Source organism: Echinops telfairi, unplaced genomic scaffold (assembly GCF_000313985.2).
Source record: "Echinops telfairi isolate 266 unplaced genomic scaffold, ASM31398v2 ScPeMD7_7;HRSCAF=31, whole genome shotgun sequence".
Lineage (NCBI taxonomy): Eukaryota > Metazoa > Chordata > Mammalia > Afrosoricida > Tenrecidae > Echinops > Echinops telfairi.
Genome location: NW_022103904.1, coordinates 28,392,384 through 28,404,890, shown reverse-complemented (window position 1 = coordinate 28,404,890; position 12,507 = coordinate 28,392,384). Strand labels below are relative to the sequence as shown.

Genomic DNA, 12,507 nt, shown 5'->3' with positions numbered 1-12,507 from the left:
TTCTGTGATCACCTCCACAACACAATCACTTTAGACAGTCAGTGTACAGTGAACCCTCGCCACTTCGCGCTTCGACTTCTTCACTCTATCGCGGTTTTTGCGTAACAGCACCCACTGCCTACACCGGCTCCTTCAGAGGAAAAAGACGGCAACCCACCTGTAGAGTACATCCCTTAAGTCATTTCATAGGCTATTGATTACAGTATTTGTAAGAACTATGTATAATAATACTGTATGTGAAATATGTAGTACTGTAAACTAGATGCCATAAATAATATAATAAATAATAAAGGATAATTGTAACGTCCAAAATGGTTTACTGTATTTTCCCTTTTTCGTTTAATAAATTGGGTAATACGAGTGTAATGGTGACTAAAGGGTGTTTTTTCATGTCCTCTATGCTCTAACTACGAAAATATTTGATTTACAAATAAGGAATCCTACTTCGAGGAATTTCATTTATCACGGTAGGGTCTAGAACCGATTAACCGCGATAAACGAGGGTTCACTGTATAAGTAAATGTTGTGAAGAAAGCTGATGGTGCCTAGCCATCTAGCTGAGTGCCTGGAGAAACCAGCTCCTAGTACAATCACTGGGTTCGGTAGGCGCAATTGTATAAAGATAATAAGTAAAGATTATAGTAAAGTTATAGAGAGCATGAGATAAAAAGAAATACATGGAGTCAGACACACTTTATGGTAGCATTGCTCACCTTAGCCCCACTTGGTGGTCCATGTGGAGGGAGAGAGAGGGGAAGTAGGACAGGAAAGGGAACAAGGGAGAGAGGACAGGACAGGAGAGGGGGAAGGGAGGGAGGACTAGGGAGAGAGGGAAACTTTAATGCTTCCCAAGCTTTTATCCTCTTTGGGGACCACAAGCCCCCTAATTACAAGTGAATACAAACATCACAGGAAGGGTTTGTACTATACATTATACAGTAATGAGAGAGGGGGTGGTTTAGGGACATACACACAATAGGAAGAGGAGGGATTGGGGGTATACATGTGACAAGATGGGCAGATCCTAGATTTAGGATGGCAGATTAACTTTGACCTGTTCCTGGGTCTCCATAGGAACCATTATCAGTAGTGTGTAAATCCCTCCTATAGGAACCAAGCTAATGGTTTTAAGCTTAATCCATTGTCTCCAGCAGCAGGGAGCAGGCCCACCTCGATGGTGGGACAAGATAGCAGTCTGGCAGTGATTACAAGGATCTAACCTCCCCCCACAGCTGAGACACAACAAAGCCCACATGGAAGAAGCACACCAGCCTGTATGATCCTGAGGTGTTGTTGACATCAGTTATCAGGCATCAAGACCCGGAACAAAAAATCATAGAATGAGGGGGGAGCGTGGAGTGGAGACCCAAAGTCCATCTGTATACAATTGGACATCCCCTTAAAGGGATCGCAAGGAAATATATGAAACATACAACTTTCCTCTAGTTCTATAATGCATCCTCACCACCCCACTATGATGACCCCAATTCTATCTTACAAATCCAGTTAGACCAGAGCATGTACATTGGTCTAACTGGATTTGTAAGATAGTAAGAGGATTAATAGTTCCTTAGGGGGTGGGAAGTAATGGGGAGCTAATAATAATAATGGGTACAAGATGAAGAAACTGTCCAAAATTAATTATGGTGATGATTGCACAACTCTTTTTTATATATTTAAACCAATGAATTTGTATGATATGTGAATTACATGTCAATAAAACTGCTAAAAAATCCAACTACGGTGATGTAAGAATCTAGTTCTGTGGAGATAGAGATGCTTACTATTATATATACAAAAACCATATCCTTGGGGCATGAAAAATATTTTTCTTTCAGTAAATGATTAAGAATTTAAAAAATAAACATCTCACAAGACTACGTAAGATGCCTCCCCACACTTTTAACTTAAACCACACACAAATGTAAACATCCCACAATGAAACGCAATTTGGTATTACAGTGAATGTCCTTTAATTTTATGTTGTACAATTAAAATACTTTGTTGTAATTTGACTTATGTAGAAAACTTTCATTTAGATTTCAAAATTTACATTACAAAACGACCAGCAATTTTGTGCATTTCATCAATGCTTATGAATTCCACTTCACAGATAGAAATAAGATGATCTCATGTTCAAAAGGAAAGACACTTGTGTTCCAACAGCATTATTCCACATCCTCTATATGTCTAAGCCACACTGCTCAAGACATGTTTGTGATGGTGTCTTCTTCCATCTCCTCTTCACCATTATCAGTGGGTCCTAAAAATAGAAACATAAAAATCAAAGGTCATAGCGATTTTGGATCATTTGTTTGGATAGAACTAGCTACAAAGAAAGCAAAAAGAGCCCTGCTCTCGAATTTATAATCTGGAAATAGCCTTCTTATAGAAATTGGAATATTAGCAACTGTGATGAAGTAAAATTTCTTATTATGGCTCTTCTATCTATGTCTCTCTCTCACCAAATGATTGAGTGGGATCATGTAAATAGGGTGTGTGAAACACTAATAAAAGGAATTAGTCAATTTTAGTTATTACTTCCCTGGCTTTAAGAATGAGCCAACTCAAAAGCAGGAACAAAAAGAATTCCCAGGGCCATCAAGCCACCAGCAGAGCATATTTGAAATTGCTTTCTGAAGTAGCAGAGGCAACAGTGGCCATGAAACAAAGTAAGGCAGTGCTGAGACTATGAGGTGGAGCAGTATGTGGGTTTCTTGACCCAGATCCAGAGGCCAAGGGACCACATGTCTGAGGATGAGACTAAGAGAGACACTACTAGTCTGTTGGCTGAGGAGGTGTTGCTGCGGACATAGGACTATATTCTTAATGACTTCAGATCCTGACTTGTGATAATCTGGTATCTCCCCTAATAAATCCCCATAATTGTGTGCATTATCTGTGAGCTCTGTGTGGCCATTGCAACTGATTATTGAAACCAGCAGAAAAGTATGCCATGAGAGGAATAAAGAAAGAAAGACGGAGCCTTGTAGCAATCGGTCTTGGGCAGATGTGGAGATGGTTTCCCCTTTCTCCTTGTGTATACAGAGAAGGTCAGATATGGCCTCTGTGCCATTCACTCAATAGCATTTGCAGATAATTGTATCTTTTTGTTATACCAGAACTTGAAAAATAGTAGTTTCTTAATGAATCTTTTAACCTAATGAATAATTTGGAAAATACTGATTCCGTGAGTTATGCAAACCTTTACTATGTTGAGCTACTTCATGATACAATATAAAATTAAAACTTCATTGTATCATTAAATCATATTCAATATATATCATTTTATATGTTGACACCCTCAGGAAAGAATAGGTGGTGCTATGCTGCCAATTACCACAGCTGTGGGTAATAAGCTTTCAAAATTATAATTTTTGTTTGAAATCTTGAATTTCACATTAGTTTTCCTTGAAATGACGGCTCATTTCCTTTACACTTAAAATACCTGCTTCTCAAGTGAAATAACTGTACAAGTGTTTTCCACGGAGACAACCTCTAACTTAAATAAACACAAATGCTTGTTTCACATGAATCTCCTATATAACTCATAGTGACACAATATACAACAGAGTGAAACATTGTCCATTAGGTCTTGTACTGTTCACACATTGTTCCTATGTTTGAAGTGACTGGCAGCCACTATGCCAATCCATCTTCTCCAGAGCTTTCCTTCTTTCTGCTCTTCTACTTTACCAAGAATGATGTTCTACCGGGACTGGTCTCTCCCTACATGTCCAAAGTACCTGAGATCATCCTGGCTATATCTTTTCCAAGTCAGATTATTGGTTCTTCTGGAAGTCCACGGTAATTTCAAGGTTATCTGCCAGTCTTCCTTAACACGAAGTTTCACATACATAGGAGGTGATTGAAAATACAGTGGCTTGTGTCAGGTGCATCTTACTCCTCAAAGTAACCTCCCTGATATTCCATTCTCTAAAGAGGTCTTGTGCACCAGATTATCCAATGCAATGTGTTATTTGATCTCCTGACTGCTGCTTCCATGAGCATTGATTGTGGATCCAAGCAAGACGACATCTTGACAACTTAAAACTCTTCTCCATGGATCATATTATTACCTGTTGGTCCAATGTGGGATTTAGGTCTTCTTTACAATGAGTTGTAATCCATACTCAAGGCTGCAGTTCATTTTCATCAGCAAGTGTTTCAAGTCCTTCTTACCTTTGGCTAGCAAGATTGTGTCATCTGCTTATCTCAAGTTCTTAATAAGCCTCCTTATCTTGATGCTGAATTCTTCTCCATATAACCCAGCTTCTCTGATTATTTGTTCAGTGTACAGATTGATTTAAGTATAATAAGAGGACATAGCCTGGATGTACACTTTTCCTGATGTTAAACCATGCAAGAATTCACAACTGCCTCTTAATCCATATACAAGTTCCACATGAGCACAATGAAGTATCCTGAATTCCCATTCTTTTCAAAGCTGTCCATAGTTTGTTATGATCCATACAGTTGAATGCCTTTGCATAGTTAATGAAACATAAGAAGACATCTTTCAGTTACTATTTGCTTTCAGCCAAGATACATCCTTCTGAATCCAGCCTGAACTCTAGCAGCTACTTGTCAATGTACTGCTATAACCATTGCTGGATGACCTTCAGCAAAATTTTATCTGCATGTGTTATTAATGATACTGTTCTATAATTTGAGTATTCTGTTTGGTAACACCTTTGGAATAGGTATAATTATGGATTTCTTCCAGTTGACCAAGTAGCTGTCTTCCACCTCTCTTGGCATAGACAGGTGCTTCCAGTATTTCATCAGCTTGTTAACTTTTCAATTTCTATTTCATCAATTTCTGTAATCTTGTTTTATACTAATACTTTCAGTGCAACTTGAACTTCCTTCAGCACCATTGGCTCTTCAATCTTTTTATCTTCTTTTGACACTTCCTACATCATTAAAAATTTTGCCCATAAAATCTTTCAAAATTTCAATTTGAGGCTTAAATTTTCTTCTCTCGTCTTAGTTTCAGGTATACTGCACACGTTCTTTCTTTTTGGTTTTCTATCTTTGAGTCTTTGAACACTTCATCATATTTCATTTTGTCTTCTTGAGCTGCCCTTTGAAATTTTCTATTCGGCTCTTTGACTTCATTTTTTCATTTGCCTTAGCTACTCTACTAAGAATCAGAGTAAGTCTTAAGAGTCTCTTTTGACTTCCACTCTGATCTCTATCTTTCCTGGCTTTTTAAATACCTTTTGTTTTTTAGGAATGATGTTCTTGATGTCATCTCACAGCTCATCAGGTTCTGTCACTGGAGTTGAATGCAGCAAATCTGTTCCTGAGATGTTTTTCGAAATTCAGATGGGATAAACTCAAGGTCACATTTTGGCTTTATGGACCTTTAATATTCATCATATTTCAAATGAGTGTATATATGAACAATTAGTGGTCTGTCCCACTATCAGCCCCTGACCTCATATTAGCTGCTGTTAATAAGATTCTTCTCCATCATCTCTCCCCACAGATGTAGTCAGTTTGATAGCTGTGTATTCCACCTGGAGTTCACACTTATAGACACTTTTTGTGTTGAAAAAAGGTATATGTTATGAACAAGCTGCTGGTCTTGCAAAATCCTATCATGTGATTTCCAGCTTCGTCTCTATCACCAAGACCATATTTTCCAACTACTGTTCCTTCCTTTGTCTCCAACTTTTACATTCCAATCACCAATAATTATCAGTGTATCTTGAATGCATGTTTCACCAATTTGTGATTAAAGACTTTGGCAGAATTTTTCAATTTCTTCATTAGTTTTTGTGGTTGGTGTATAAATTTGAAGAATAGTTGTATTGGTTGGATTTCCTTGAAGGTAGACAGATACATGTATCACGGACAGCACTGTGCTTAAAGATAGATCTTGAAATGTCCTTTTTGACTATGAATGCAATGCCATTCCTTGATCATGTCATTTCTGGCATAATAAACCATATGATTTTCTAACTCAAAAAGGCCAATACCAGTCTATTTCCTCTCACTAATGCTTATTTATATCGCTAGTTAGCCATTTCATTTTTGACAACTCCCAAATTTCCTAGATTCATAAATCACACATTCTAAGTCCTGATTATTATATTTTTTCACCTGGTTCTTCTAGTTTTGAGCTGTGCCCCATCAGCAAATGAAGATCCAGAAAGTTTTACATCATTCAAGTCATAATGGTCAACTCTACTTCCTCCATTGCACTTTGTGTGCCTTCTGATCTAAGACGCTCATCTCCTGGCAATGTCTCTGACAATGGTTTGCTGTTATATATTAGGATTTAAGTGGCTAATTTCTTTGAAGCTAATAGCCGATTCTTTCTTCATAATAAAAAGATTTATAAAGACACTTATAATAAAAGGAAATACAATGATAATTAATCCCCAAAAATATTTGAAGGAGCTTTCTGAATAAAACTTGGCCGGGGACTACCTGTGGTTAGGACCCAGAGGCCATGAACCACACTGAGAATCATTGGTCTAATTAATGTCTCACTCAATGTAGAGTTAAGAATTCATTTAGTGGTGGAGTGGTTCTGAGTTGGACTGCTAACTGCAAGGTCAACAGTTAGAAACCATAAGGGGACAAAGAGACTTTCTACTCTCGTAAAATGTTAGTTTCAGAAACCCACTAGGGCAGTTCTACCTATGAATTGCAATAGACTCAATGTCAGTTAAGTTTTGGTTTTATGCAATGTTCGCCTTCTCTCCCTGGGAGTAACTTTTAAAGCCCATGGAATTTCTACAGTGACTGGTGTCTTTGTTATTGGTGGTGGAGTCTAAAGATAGGATCAGGATAGGGGCTGGTCACATCACAAAGGCCTACTAGGTTATGAACAGCTGACCTTGCTCTAGTGAGGGAGGCAGGGCTAGAAATGCAATTCAATACTAAGGCTAAAGACTTAATAAATTATGATATATAATTAATAAAGCATAATAAAGAATTAATAAATTAATAATACCCAAAACATCCAAATTCACAGTCATTTCCAACTCAAAGTAACCCTATAAGACAGAATAGAACTGTCCCGTGGATTTCTGAGGTGGTAAATCTTTCCAGCAGCTGCTGTTGGGTTCAAACTGCTGACCTTGCAATTAACAGCCCAATATTATAACCTACACAACACAATATTTCAATAAAACTCTGGACACCTAAGAAGACACAGATGTTTCACATTTGGGAACCTTCACCCTTACCACGCCTTATCATAAGTATCTTCCTTTTTTAAAATTATAATCATTTACGTGTAGTGCTTCCGAGTTCTGAGAATTGCTTTCATAAATTTCGGAGCTCATGAAGGCAGTGGGAATACTTGACTTTTCAGTCACTGAGAAGTGCAAGTGGCGCTAGACCTCCTCAACTAGCCATTGCTGTTTTAAATCTGGTAGACTGTGAAATCCAGCCTAATGTCAGAAGTCATTTGAACTCATTTTTAACTCATTTTCCCAGGGAAACTTTCCGTGAATTGTCAGTCTAGGTAGAGGTTCTCCAGAACATCCAAATAAATTATAAACTCACTATAATGTTCTCTGGGTGCTCTGAGTTAATGAAAACAGTTTACATATTCAATTGCTATCCAAAAGGTTGTAATCACCCAAAAAGGCCCGAAAAACCTTCGAAAAAAATCAGCTACTGAAAACCTCAAGGAGCACAACTCTACTCTGACACATAAGGAAGGGGTTGCCACAAATACGAACTGACTTGATAGCAGTCATTTTCATTGTATTCCCAATGCCTAAGACGTAGGCTATCAAATATTTCCATAGCTAACACTTGTCAAAAACTTGCAATGCCAGACACTGTGGTAAGGGCTTTGTATATTAAGTATATCACAGAATTCTCCCCACAACCTTTTGCGGTTGGTTCTATTTTTATCATTCTGGCATAAAGATGCAGGGTTAAGACACTTGTCACAGGCAGAGCAGTGAGACAATGAATAAGGACCTAAATTGTTTGATTTTAGATCCTATTTCTTAATGACTAAACGATCACGTACATGGGTAAAACTCTACAGGGTTACCTTTGAATTTTGGCTTCATTTTATGGTGATGAAATGATCATTGCTCCAACTTTTATACAAAAACTTAAACAAAGCCATAGCCTTGTAACTTAAAAAAATCTTAAAATAATACTTCATTCACTTTCAAATAATGATTAAAAGGATGTTATGTAGATTAGGTGGTAATGAGGCACTATTCTCTCTTTCTTGGGTTAAAAGGGTTAAACCGCTAAGATGTTTTGCAATCACTTTTGTAATATTCATTTCAAGAAAGGCAGAAAGCCATCTTCTAACCTGATCTACGCTCTCTGCCGGGTATCTGACCAGACTGCAGCAGCCCCTTCAGCCGCTCCACTTCAGCCAGAGTCGATGCATTTGCTATAGCATTCTGAAGGGTAGATCACAAAAGAAATGACAATTAATTTAAACACCAACAAAAATTCTTAACAAAATTTCCAAGTTAGAACATCAAATAGTATATTGGGGACGGTACTGCACAGGCACATTGAAATCAAACCTGAAAACCAGATTACAATTTAAAAAAACTGTTAAAGAGATACTGGCTTTTTTATAGAGACCAAATAATCATCCCAAGTGTCCTAAAATTTTAGCTAATTTAGGTACTTATTTGGTATCATATTACTGGACAACTTATGAGGCAATATAAATTATGATGTCCCACTGATTAGTATCACAGGAGATATTTGAAAGCAAAAAGTAAAAGCAAAAATCAAGGCAACTACTCCAACTGCTTCATAATATAAATGCATCCTGGGGACACGAGCTATCAGAGCTGCTTGCCTTTGACTAGCTAGGCTTCAAGTCAAAGGAGATGGAAACTTAATTTTTCCTTAACAGAAGTTTATAGTTGAGAGCTAACAACCATGTAAAATGAAATCTATAATGTCCAGAACTTGATTTACACCTTGTGTGCTAATCCCATCTAATGTCTCATCAGTCCAAGAGACCTCATAACATTACCTTACCTTAATTGCTTCTACATCCCCTGGAGATGGCCCACCTTTTTTTTTATCAGTTGGCAAACCAGCACCTGGATTAAAACTTGACAAGAGGAAAAACATAAATGTTAAATCCCGACCAAAGAAAATGCCTCTCTTTTACTTTCAAAAGTTTTTGAAAGTAATTCAACCAGTGTAGTATCTTATCTTTGTTAACAAACTGATACAAGAACTCTCTCCTTCAGAAACACTACTTAGTTCATCTTCCTATAAAGAAAGTTGGAAGTATATTGAATTATTTGCTCTGATGACCTGGGAATTTCATGGCTATATAAAACACTGATGGTGCCACGAACCACCAGCTCCCAAGTTTAATACCACATTAATCTCAACTGTTTTGTTCAGTGTTTCTGAAGGTGAAGTAGAAGGGATCCGTATCTTACGTTTTGCTTCTCCTGGCAATATCCTTTGCAAGTTGTGCACCCCGTTTGCCCTTGAACATTTTCTCTGCTTCCTGACGCTCCTACAGCAACACCACACACAGAGTTAATGGAAACAGGAATAGCACATGCATTTAGATGCATTCCTTAGAAAACATGGAAGAAAAAGTCCTCAAATGCTCTGGCTGGTCAAACTACCAAAAGCCAATTGTGAGTTAAATTTAACGAAGTTCCCTGAAGAAGTCCTCTTTCTTGGTTTTGTTCCAAGAAAAGGTTCCCAAGAACCAAAACCAGACTCACTGCCATTGAGTGAACGCCAACTCACAACAACCCTACTGGACAGGGCAGAACCACCCGAGAGTCTCCGACACCAGAACTGTTTACAGGATCAGAAACCCCCATTTCCCCACAAAGCAGCTGGTGGTTTTGAACATTGCAGCCAAACATGAAACCACTACCCCACCAGGACTCCTTCCCCAAGACACTAGGAAAGGGGGGAGAGGGAACTCCCCCCAAAGAACAAAAATGGAATAGCTAAAGTTTCCCACTAGAAGCACAGCTAAGCAACCTGTTAACAGTGTTCATTACGGCTGACATTTTGCCACCTTTGGAATAACTTTATCCCAAAAGTTCTACTAGAACCTCTGCTGTGAAATGTCAACATCCCCTTCTCATATTTTAATTACAAGCTAATAGTGAGATTTTCTCAATTAGGCAAGCAATAACAAAAATAGAAACAAAAGCACACAAGCCCATAATGGCTCTCAATAAACAGAGTCACATCAATACTTACTTTTAGTTTCACTTTCTGGAAGTCCAGTACTCTGACTTGTGGAACTTTATAAATTACATATAGTCTGTAATGCTTCTTATTTGTTACAGGATTTCTTAAAATACTACAAGAAAAGGAACAATATCATGCCAATCTTACACAACACCGTGCCCAATTTTAATGAAGTATAATGAATCTGTAAAATAAGGAAACCCTACTTTCAAAACTTTCCAATGAAATAATTTAAATAGCCCTGTTATTAGGTGCTACTATGTGGAGTTAGACTCATAGTGACCCCATTTGTCAAAACTGCACCTTAGGATTTTTTAGGCTGTAATCTTTTTGAGAGCAGATTACCGGGTTTTATCTAAAGTGGAGCCACCGAATGGGTTCTACATGCCAACCTTATATTTGGCAGCTGAGTGCTTACAGGTTCCTTAAGTAATACTAAGGGCTAAAAGGAACACTTCTAATATTTGTTTCTAAAAGGTACATTTTTAGTAAGTGACTGTTCTAACATCAAGGATGGTAAATGTGTTAAAGAACTTCATTAGTTTCACCGTGACAACAAATAACTCACAAACCTTAGATAAGTCAATGATTTGAGAGATGCCAAGGGGTCGAGATCACCCTGTAAAACAATGAACACAGGTAAGAACGCTAAAACACACACACACACACACACACACACACACACACACAGGCACAATTTACATGCTTTGAAATAAAAGGGGCTTTGGAGCAACATCTCTTTCTTATCTTTTATTTATTTTACTGCTCCAGTAACTAGCACACTATCTGCACAGTAAAGATGTTGAATACACTGGTGAGTAAATTTGAGCTCTTCCAAGATTAAAAACATCAGCATTAATAGTCGCTGTAGCAACATAAGACAGAAGAATTATTTCCTGTAGTAATCTCCAAAGGATTACTAAGCTTAAAGCAATAATTTAGAAATGGATCAATATCAAAATTGATGAACATGCATTAAGCTATTCACATAAAGAACATTAAAATAATACAAAACTGGAAGCAAAGCTATGGATAGAAGTACAAACATAGGTGTGTACATTAATTCACAATAGAGGTATTGAACAAACTTTGGGTCTCTGCTCAAGCCCTCCCTCAACACAAGAACACTTTGTTCTAACAAACTGGCATTCCATGATGTTCACCCTCCTGACCCAACTGCTGAAGACAAACCAGGTGTATAAACAAATGTGATGAAGAAAGTAGATGGTGTCCGGCTATAAAAAGATATAGTACCTACGGTCTTAAAGGCTTGAAGGTAAACAAGTGGCCATCTAGCAGAGAAGCAACAAGCCCACATAGAAGAAGCACACCATATACCACCCTGTGTGATCATGAGATGGGATCAGGCAACATGCATCAGAAGACCCAAAACAAATAAACAAAACCATATTGTTGAGAACGAGGAGGGTTGGACCAGAGACCCCACACTCATCCGTAGACAACGGGACATTCCCTCACAGAAGGATCACAAGGAAGGGATGAGTCAACCAGGGTGCAATATAGCAACCGTAAGGCTTCCTCACGCCCCACTAACATGATCCAAGTCATGCCTTTCACTTTGGGCTAGACCGGAACATGTACACAGGTTCAGATAAAAGAGCTCATGACACATGGAATCCAGGAACAGGAATGGGAGTAGCAATGCCAGGAGGGTAGGGGGAAATGTGGGGAGAGGAGAGGAATAAGGGGGAATGGATTGCAAGGATCAACCCTTTTACCCCACAGGGGCACAAACAACAGAAACTATGGAGGAAGAGACCGCAGACAGTATAAACTATGAAAATAATAATTGGGGAGGACTGGGCCAAGAACAGAAGGGGGAGAGAGAGAGAAAAAAAAGAAAGAAAATAATACTAATTGATCATTTATCAAGGGGTCACAAGGTGGGGAGGGGAAGAGGGAGGGAATAAGGAGGAGCTAATACCAAGGGTTCAAATAAAAAGTAAATGTTTAGAAAATAATGATGGCAACATATGTACACACATGCTTGAAAAAAATTGATGTACGGATTATTACAAGAGCTGTAAGAGCCACCAATAAAATTATCTTTTAATAAAAGATAATACAAAACTAAGATTGACATAGTCAAATATACTATCATAATGACAGATTTTAACAATTTTAAACACAACAGTAACTTCTCCAACAGCCATAATACACAACACATTCTCTAAGAATGTGCATAGTGAGCAGCCAGTCCAGAGAGGACCACATGGCCAGCCCCACTATGAGACATGATGCCCCTCACTGACCCATGGCCCTGCGGGGGACAACACCAGAGACACAGTGTGGGAA

The 12,507-nt window shown here is 38.2% G+C and overlaps 1 protein-coding gene across 1 annotated transcript in view; it reads right to left on the bottom strand.

Annotated features, from left to right (window-relative positions):
- Positions 1–1,949: 1,949 nt before the first annotated feature.
- Positions 1,950–12,507, bottom strand: part of SNRPA1 (small nuclear ribonucleoprotein polypeptide A') — a 19,719-nt gene continuing 9,161 nt past the window's right edge. The window contains exons 4-9 of the mRNA XM_004717457.3: positions 10,764–10,810; positions 10,201–10,303; positions 9,411–9,490; positions 8,995–9,070; positions 8,303–8,396; positions 1,950–2,263 (exon numbers count right to left, since the gene is read on the bottom strand). Coding sequence (XP_004717514.1) covers positions 2,205–2,263; positions 8,303–8,396; positions 8,995–9,070; positions 9,411–9,490; positions 10,201–10,303; positions 10,764–10,810 — 459 coding nt within the window. The 3' untranslated portion in view covers positions 1,950–2,204. The remainder of the gene's footprint in view (positions 2,264–8,302; positions 8,397–8,994; positions 9,071–9,410; positions 9,491–10,200; positions 10,304–10,763; positions 10,811–12,507) is intronic.